Source organism: Amphiura filiformis, unplaced genomic scaffold (genome assembly GCF_039555335.1).
Source record: "Amphiura filiformis unplaced genomic scaffold, Afil_fr2py scaffold_263, whole genome shotgun sequence".
In the NCBI taxonomy this organism is placed as follows: Eukaryota; Metazoa; Echinodermata; class Ophiuroidea; order Amphilepidida; family Amphiuridae; genus Amphiura; species Amphiura filiformis.
In genome coordinates this window covers 64,287-74,275 of record NW_027305727.1, presented here as the reverse complement: position 1 = coordinate 74,275, position 9,989 = coordinate 64,287, and the positions used below count along the sequence as shown (strand labels likewise).

The 9,989-nt window shown below is 37.2% G+C and overlaps 1 protein-coding gene across 1 annotated transcript; it reads right to left on the bottom strand.

Moving 5' to 3' along the window:
• Positions 1–506: 506 nt before the first annotated feature.
• LOC140145427 (uncharacterized) lies at positions 507–9,537 on the bottom strand. The gene is made up of 7 exons (XM_072167146.1): positions 9,146–9,537; positions 8,634–8,785; positions 7,685–7,785; positions 4,001–4,104; positions 2,792–3,123; positions 1,608–1,707; positions 507–820 (listed from the first exon to the last, which is right to left on the bottom strand). The coding sequence occupies exons 1-5, from the start codon at positions 9,393–9,395 to the stop codon at positions 2,951–2,953; spliced, it is 780 nt and encodes a 259-aa protein (XP_072023247.1). The 5' UTR covers positions 9,396–9,537; the 3' UTR covers positions 507–820; positions 1,608–1,707; positions 2,792–2,950.
• Positions 9,538–9,989: the final 452 nt, after the last annotated feature.

Here is a 9,989-nt window from a genome sequence, read left to right as displayed (position 1 = left end):
TTCAGGGGCCAAAACAAATCTTTCACATCCTTTCATGACGTTTTTACCCTGGAACATGTATTAAACATTATAAAACCCTAAGAAACTACACGTAACTTTAGTGTATACATGTTGAGGGGCCAAGTGGACTTACGGTCTTCTTGCGCTCAGGTCTTCATTTGGACCTATGACTCAAGAATTAACAGAAACATCGAAATTGAATTTGAATGCAAAACCTCGCACAAACCCGTAAAACACACGTGGTAGGCTTACCATAAAAACAGAAACAGGAAGTGACGTCACTTTCAGTTCCCACCATCCTAAATTCCCTGTTATATATCAGTTTGGACAACTGAAGTATGTCCAGGGTCAATGGACAGCGGAAACATTACAAAATGTATAATTTCCAGCGTTTGAGAGATTAGTGTTTCTCATTATTGCTGCGACTGTTACGAGTACATGTATTTAACTTAATATTATCAAGTTTGTATACGAGAACTCAAAGCCGATGTATACGGGTTTATTTACTTCAGAATAATAATTACCTACAACATCCAGTGATACTTCTTTTGAGATTCCGTCAGGCAATGCGATATTTGATGCAGTACAGCGTAAGGTGGAATCCTGGTGCTCAGAAAAATCAATTGTCATTGCAAATACACCAAATGTGTCATAAGTGTTATGAGATGGTGGATAACCAGTATTCCAGACTTCTGCCGACTCACTGATGATATTGTCATTCATAGGTACGTCGTTTAGATACCAATCAATTTGTGCAGCAGGGTTGGCTTCCCAGGCTTCACAGGTAAAATAGGTAATTTCATCATCTATAACTTGTACTCTTAAAGAGAATTAAAATGAAGTCGAATATGAATTGAAGTTATGTTTACAATACGTATATGCATGCATTACATTTGTTTAGTAATGGAAGCTGTTGCAATACACATTATATGAGAAGAAATTCAATTGTTACATTATTATACATGAGTAGGAACTTGAAAAATAATTGTAATGATTTTGAAATCGCTGGGCAGAGTAAAGATATTAAGATCTGCCAAATTGGCTTGCGACGTACTCCTGTTTGTGCCTTCTCGTTTTAGAGGCTACGATTCCTTACGTCTTGGTGCTTACGCCCGTTAAACTATTCAAAGTTACTCTACTGTGACGTGATTTTGAGTAGTACTTATTATTTTTGAAGATCACTGCGCCTCTGACTGCGCCTTGTACCTAACATTTCTTGGTGCAAACCAGGAGGCGTAGACGTATTGGCACATTCAAATCTCTTAAACACGCGTAAAACCACAAAAATTGACGAATGTAGCAATTATTATGTACCTGCCTGACTCCACCCTGACTTTATATAGCATTTGACAACACATCTATAGATACCATTTCTTTTTAAGGGGCATGTACGGGTAGCATGGTGACAAGAATAGTCATTTTAAAGTTATTATTGTCCATTTTAGATTATCGGTTGGTTGGTTGAATAATATCATGACGTATCTGTACAATAATGAGTCTGCAATCAGTCTCGGACATTGATACAAAAGACACATTATTTTGTAAACATTTTAAGGTTGTGCCTCTTCCGGTGCCTCTTATGTTGCAAAATATAACGACTTGCTTACTTGTCAGCCTGTCGTGGTTTACGGATTCCTGGTGATCTTTTCTTTCTTTTTCCCTGACTTGGAGGATCAGATGTGTATATAACGGCACCGACTGGTCCAGCTAAACGACGCAACACAAAAACCAATATAAAAATCAAAGGGATACAGAATATCTCCGTCAAACACACAAAACATTGTATATTTCAAAAGACTATGACCGGTTTTATTTACAAAACATTTCGTCTTCTATCCACATCTTTCCCCTGTCCTGTCCAAACCTCTTTCTTCCTCTTCCCCCAGCAAATTATGATTTTTAGTATCGAGTTATTAAGGTTAGCAACTATTTAACGTGTTGCGATTTGGTAGTTCACAGCATCTTGTACTTGTGAATGGTAGTGAGCTTTGACAAAAATTGCATTGATCATTTCATAGCGAGTGTGTAGAAGAAATCAAATATCACAGATATACTTTTCTATGTCCTGTGGTCCTTGAGTTATGTTGTAAAGAGGGCTGAAACAACAATTTTTTGTAAAACGTACATAACTCGTGAACGACAATAAATCAAGTTATCAAAGTATATGATTTGTAGAATGAACTTTTGCAAAACATCAAAGTGGTATTTTTCCATGATATATTGATTTAGATAATGACACTCGATTCTTTGGCTGCTTCGACCAACAATCCAGGGAGGTAAATAAGGATAATTTACTGGGTGGGCAATTTAATTGATTTTTGCCCTCAAATAATGGAAAATAATTTACTGGGTGGGCAGCAAGAATTAATGGCATCCAGGCGTTAGGATTTATGGAAATGTAGACATGTTTTTGCGTAGAAGTTGGCTTTGATGTAAAAAGTGGACATTACACTCCCCCTCAATGCATCTTCTGCAAATTTTTAGCATATTCATGTTGCAACTTCAAGAAAAATTGTATACCATATTATATTTCACTTTGGATATTTAAAAATCTTATACTACTAATTCACTCACCATTACTCCTACGTAGGAAAAAAAGCAGTAAAATGAAATGGTAATTATTGTATGGTGCCCAAATTTTTGTGGGCAAACTAATTTACTGGGTGGACACTTTTGGGTAATGGGCAAGTTGAATTTACTGGGTGGGCAAAATAATTTACTGGGTGGGCAAATGCCCACCCAGTTAACATGTTATTTACCTCCCTGAGTCCTAGTCTACCCTTAATCTTACCAAACACATCTAAAGATACTTGTACTAGTGCCACTACATCATTCATGTCATTGGTCCCAACACATGATAGCGCAATCGCAGGACTGTTCTTTCTGCTGGTCGTAATCTGGACCGTTTCCGTTAAGTCCCCATTATCAAGTAGTTCAGGACCATCGGTAACTATCCATGAAGTATGACCTTCCGTTGTCCTTCGATTGTCCATGATATTATGGTATCTCTCACGGTTCCTCGCAAGGTGCATGTGATATTTACAGGCATCTCAATTGTTGTGTTTAACTTGTCCCAGGGATTCAGTTGGACTCCATTGTGGTAAAGGAACGTTGAAGGAGAACCTATTGAAAAAAAACCCACCGAAACATAATGGAAATGTATTATGTAAAGACTAAAACTACGTCAGGGAAGAAGTGTTGCTGGATGCAGCTAGCAACCTCAGACACATTGTAAAATTTGAGACCGTGAGGTGCATAAATGTGACGTGTAATGTCAAAAGGAGACACTTTTGGGCAGGATCATAAATGGAGAAATAGCCAAAAATCTGACCGGGGGTGATTTTTTCACAATTTGGGTTTGTTGCAAATTTGTTATGTTATTAATGTTTAAAATATTGTCTGATAGTGTCAGACCGGAATATAACTGGCATTTTGTATTTTTTGAGACATTTTTCATAGTAATTCGTACTCTCAACATTGTCAATATTATTTTTAAAGGCCGATATCTCAATTCCCAATTTTATAATACCATAACTTAACAACTCAATATCTTCACTTAAGAATGACCGATTTCAATGGGGAAAACGGCGTTGTGGAGCAAATTATCTCTATATTTAAGATATGTAAAAACCTCCAAATTGATAACCTGCCCAAAAGTGTCTCCTTTTGACATGACACGTCACAAATGTAGGTACATATCCGTATAGTAGATAAAATATTTAGTCGTCTTTGGTCAGTTGGTAGGTAAAGGATTCGTTAAGTAGCTTTATGGAACTCTTTATAAAAATGGACCCTTTTGGCCCTTCATAACAATTTATAACCAAATCTGCAGAAGTTAAAGTCCAGTATGTATACCATGTATATAATAATATTAGTTCGACGTGTTACCGTTATTGCATTGCATATGCAGCGTAAATTGTGCTCTGTCCTTGCTTACATCAACATAGATGGTCATGACAAGTAGGTCCAATAATTAAGCTATAATGAAGGTAAAACTTACTTTGTCTTGCAATTCGCATGTGGCCCAATCGATTAGGAGAACTACTTAACAAAATCTGGGATTCGACTATCCAAAATTTCTTTTCATCCTTAAATACTGCTGCTCTGTAAATGTAAGAAACGTTCGAAAGACGTGTTTAGAACTAATAACTTGGATGTTTATAGTTTTAGTAGTTATAACATACAGAGTGCACACCAGTAAATACAAGACTCCTACACCCTGGGAGGAAAAGATCAGTGTTCCAAACGAGGAAAAGTGCAATATGACTTAATTTAATAGATTAGAAAAGCCTTAAAACCCACATATTAGGCCCTGATTCATATTTAATCCTCATTTAGGCCCGAGATTATTAGATTGTTTGTGAAAAATGAGTAGGATCCGACGATTTGGCTAATCTTTGTGTTACATTTCAGAAACACCAAGCTATTTTGTGAGGTGGCGTAAGCTGTATGGGTATAGGGTGATCTATTCGGCATTTTTCTGGAAAAAAAAAAGCTGGACTCCATATATAATTTCTACAATGGATGTCTTCATCTGACCTTGCAGAAAGGGTAAGTTTTGAAAAACTGAGTCGCTCTGGAGTCAAGAAAATGACGTTTTCCCGGATCCTGTTTGTACAGAAAATCAATGGGGGCTATTTACTGGTGTGGGCCCTACAGGGATGTCAGGAAATTTTCAAGTACCAGAGAAAGAAATGAAGTGCGGGCTACTGACACCTGTGTTGAAGAAAGGGGCATAGATCCACAGGATTCATCGGACTACAGGCGAATAACTGTAACTTCCATCGACCATCATCATGGAAGTTATTGAGAAGGCATGGTTGCTAAAAGCTGCACCCATCATGCTGAAGAATCCGAACTATATGCAGAGAGGCTTCACCAAAGCAATAATCTTCCATGAATGTAGCGCTTCTGCTGACTGAGACTGAGGCAATCAATGATGTCACTGGTAACAAGTAGGCAACACATATCACTCTGCTAGATGTGTCGAAAGCCTTTGATGTTGTAGACCATAACATCCTGCTGAATGAATTGTACGATGCTGCAGTGACTGGGAAGCTGTGGCTGGCATTTCAGTCAATGATCGAGAACACTGCCTCATGGTTAAATGGAGCTGGCTGTCTCTCTTCACAATTTGATGTGAACAGGGAGTTAGACATAATTATCCATGGTTAAATTTTGAATTCATTGTTAACTTTGAAGTACCAATCAGCTTATTTCAATAGTGAAGGATGCCTGTGTTAATAAAGGCTGGAGAGACAAGATTATGGAACACCGGTGTTTTTAATGGTCAAGCGACCTCTCGTCTTTGATGTTGTTAAATTGATTCACATTAATATGACAAAATGCCAATCCGAATGAAAAGGTCCACTTTTTTCTGTAAAAACGTTGAAAATAAGCCCTTAAATCACAAAAGGTCCGCTTATGAGCCGGTCGCATCCCAATAAATCCTGGCTTCGGGCCTGTGCAGGGCCGCAGTGTCGCCCTTCCCTCGTATCAATGTCTATATCCCTATTTTGCTTACTCCCCCCCCCTCCGATGATCAGTCTCCCCGCTCCCTCCCGCTCCCTCCTCTCTTCTCTCGAGTTCTTCTCTTTTAGTCTTTCCGTCTCTCCCTCTCCTCTCTTTCTTCCTCACCCCTCCCACTCTCACTTGTTCAGTCTGTCAGTCTCAAGTATCCCCCTCCCTCTTTGCAAAAATAAGCTCTGCAAAATAAACATAAAAATTGGCTTGCCATTGTTACGAATGAATAGAATAAATTATCTTTGCGCATATGCAATTCTTTTGTATTGCATTTCAATATAAAACACGATTACCGAATCGCCACTTGTACGCGCCTCATATTTGGCTATTTCAGACGCTCGTTTTATCGCCAATATGAAAGACTTTTGCTTAAAACTTGGCAACATGGTTAGTATATATTTCAATGCATGTAATACTATGTTTACGAACCACTCACGCCTAGGCGTAAGTGCATAGACACCAAACGCAAGTCAATTGAAGCCGTACAACTTACCGCGAATTTAGGACTGTAAAATTTAGACTCTTCTTTTAGCACCAACCCTCTCATCTCAGGTTTTCATGTCAGATATTAACATAACTTACCAAAACGAAAACAGAAATTCACTTGCTTCAAATTATTAGTAACTAACAAAAGGCTAGAATAAGATTGGTCACACCTAGCAGGCTAACACTTCAGAATAACAATGACTTACGAAAACGAATACGGAAACAGAAACTGAAAATATAAAACGACCCTTTGTATCCTCATGTATGGTACATCATATGGTGTACTTTGCACTGTAGTATCCGTATTTACTAGTATTTTGGTATTTTATTACCATGTTCATCCTTATGCAAGTATATTTCTATTCTTTGTATGGACTTTATTGGCATCTCATATAACTTTCGGAAACTGTGCTCTATGTCACTATGTGTATTTCATCATCATGAACATTGTTTATTGTGTGGACCCTCTATCTTCTGTCATCGAAGGGGCGCGACTGAAATAATTGGCGGGAAGACCGGTAGATGTTTTTGTTTTCTTGCTGCAGCAGAGTAGAATTTGACAAACACAATCAGCCATGTGGGTAGGTGTTTCGGTTTCATAAAATTGTTAAATGTTGATGGAGGTTGTGTGTGGGGCGGATGTGTGGGGGTAGAGGTACTATATTCGGAAAGACATGTTAGGCTTTTATTATTACCAAATGATCATATCAAATGAGCATATTTAATATCATTATTCTTGAAGTAACACAATGTGACCATTGTCTACGGCAATAATCGTCTTACCGTGCATATTTAATTCAAGTTTTTTAATCGGTATTTACAAAAAAGCCACGATATGGATGAAAAAATCTTAAGTTTAATCGCATGTGAAAACTGTCGGATAAATTAACTTTACTGGAAGAACAGAATTTACTGCTAAGATATTAAAGGATGTATCCGGCAATCACAACATTATGCCTTATATGATAGAAATTTAATTATCAAGAACGAACCACGTGGTTTTATTTGAAACAAACTCATAGCCGTCTCTCAACACGCGATATTCGAAATTCCCGGGCGCCGAAATTGTCCAGTGCAATGAGTCCAAGTAATACAATGAAGGATGACAACAATTGAGCACAAGTAACCATGACGTCATTGCACTAGACAATTCCGGCGTGGGAATTTTGAATATCGCGTGTTGAGAGCCGGCTGTTTTTATTTGTTTTTATGGTCAATATGAGTTTGTTTAAAATAAAACCATGTGATTCGTGCTTGATATTTATTTTTCTAACATGTATGGCACAATGTTGTGATTACCGGAGACATCCTTTAACCTGTCAATCCCAATCGATATTTATTTTTAGGTGTGCAAAATGATGGTTTTACATAAATTATGAAATCTAGATGAATCAATCAAAACATGTATAATTTATCAGCTCGTAATGGGCGGGATTTTTTTAAAGGCTTTTACCAATTCGCCGAAAAGTAGACCTACGTTAAGAGCGATATAGTTGACATGCCTGGTATGTAATGTGCATGTTAAAGAAAGTAGCCAAAGTATTGGACTTGAATTATCAATAATTCGTGATGCTTTTGGCGAGATGTCACAGGCCAATTCTCTAAATAAAATTTATTGATATTAATCGGCGATGTTTAAAGGCCCGTCGATTACGAGCTGATCAAACTTATGTACCTCAATATCAAAGCATTTCCATCTGAGTTCGGAGCTTTCCAAGTCACAGAGACACTTGTTTTTAATTTCCTATCACAATTACCCCAAGCGTCATTAGCATCCTGAATATAAAAGCATACATACATAAAAAAAACCACTCAATACTTGTGCGCATTTCAAGAATCTGTATTTTGTATATATTTTTCAAAAGAGAACCACATGCACTTAGAAAAGAAAGTTCCAAAAGGAACCACATTTGTACTCTCAGAAGAACCCTTGAAGGTTCTAAGGAGAATGAGAAACCCTAACATGTTGTTCTCCAACGGGTTAAACGGGTTGTTGAATAGGGAGGCACCCTTAGAGCCTTCAAATTCAAAAGGGGTTCTATAAAATATAAGATTGTTTGAAATGAAATGAAATGTTCTACAGAGGTTCTTCACAGTGCCCCAAGATCCTTTCATGGTTCTTCAAAAAATCCACCAAAGGTTCTCTTCTGAAAAAAAGATTCCTTTTGGAACGTTCTTTTGTATAGGCAATTATGTGATGTCTCAAGATATTTTGTGCCAACATAATGATGTATGCAGTAAGGTGAAGAGTACTAAAAGCAATTTAAAATAAAGCTCCATTTGGACTCTTCCCTGACGATTTCCTTAATCATGATTATTGGTATTTAATATATAGCCTGCCTGGGCCTACCTATACAGTTAATTGTTCCAGAGAATTAACGAATCATCATTAGTTATCATGTTTATGAGAGAAAGATGCCTCAAACGTATTTTCTATAAGTGACCTTTCAGCCAAGCTTCTCGAACAGATTGTGAAAGATAGATGTCGCAAAATGAAAAACAGTCCAATTATGAAAGATGCAGCATGTGAAAATCTTACTATGAATGGACTATTTCTAGGTTCATCGAAAGCTTTTGATACCATTGATCATGATATTTAGTTACATAAGATGGAGCATACTTACGTTTGATGCGCAATTCATTATCTGTGTTCCTGCATCTGGGTTCCTGAAATGTGCCCCTTTTAAAAATGATCTTGATAGAGAATGTATTTGTTCATATATAGCAACAGGTGTTAAGATGAACCCTTCGAAAGCCTCCGTTCCTTCCAATGTAACTGAGAAATATGATTAAGCAAATGGACAAGAGAGTATCACTATGAATGCTATGAGTCAAAATGAACTAATGGGGAGTCATTTTTAGAAACAATCTATGTCAAATATTCTACCATTTGCTTTGGTGTAAATTTGTCTATTTTGTTGCAATTGGACATTTTATAATTTATGAAGACCTGTATTTTTACTTTTAAAGGAAATCGTGGCGTCATGACACTGTCCCCTTAATAAATCAATATCAAAATTATATTTTGATTCAATTATTCAACTACAGTTTTAGTCTTTGTCATGTTTGTGAACACCTCTGTATTTACCATTACCAAAATTGATTTAAGCTTGAGCTTCTGATTTGTTAAACATACCTGTGAATGTCTGCTTTGGGGTATAAACTGTAACGTTAGGAGTCAATCTGATGACAAATGGAGCTGGTAATTGCTGGGGTCCATCACTGTGGTGCGGACTAACACCGCGAATCAACGTAGAACACACACTTCCTTCGGCCGTAGTTCCTTTCCCAGATTGGAATGAAGCATTGAGGTCACTCTGCACTGAGTCCATCAGAAGGACCATAGTGATGAAACAAATGAGGTTATCCATTGTTATTGTATGCATTTAAGTAAAACACTGCATGGCTATGAAACCGTGGTTATTATTAACGTTAAATTTCATTATACATGCTAAAACCGAGATGCAAAGGTTTAACTTTTTACGCACTTATTTCCGTGTAAAGTACCTTGGGCAATTTTACCGTGTCAACCAGTACAGATCTATATACAATCAGTGCATAAATGTATTGAACTTTTGGTTTGTTCCTCATTCTTTTTTTCGGAGTTCCCCTCGACTGAGTCGTTCCCGGCCAGCAGTTGTCACTAAGTCAATATTCATGAGCCACGATTTTCCCAACGATCTCAAACCCAAGAAACAGTTCAATATCTACGTTCAGATTTAAGGTGTTTGAGTTGCAATGTGAATTAAAGCATGAGTTCAAAGAACTGTGTCTTTGGAGATTCGAATAGATATTTTCATTGCGTGTTGTTTTCCCAATGTTTACACTCAGTGAATACTACTTAATCAAGACACATGAAAAAATAGCTACACGTATTTGAATGGGGCTTATAACTTTATCAATACTGCTGCAAATTTTTGATTTTAAAAGTACCTAATACCAATTTTAATGACTTATCCTTCACTTTTAAACAATTGTGG

Excerpts from the sequence above, each read along its gene's own strand:
- LOC140145427 (XM_072167146.1), bottom strand. The coding sequence starts at position 9,395 with ATGCATACAATAACAATGGATAACCTCATTTGTTTCATCACTATGGTC. Across the intron at positions 8,786-9,145 it reads CCCAAAGCAGACATTCACAG|TTACATTGGAAGGAACGGAG; the intron begins GTATGTTTAACA and ends CATATTTCTCAG. Across the intron at positions 4,105-7,684 it reads GGAAATGCTTTGATATTGAG|AGCAGCAGTATTTAAGGATG; the intron begins GTACATAAGTTT and ends TTACATTTACAG.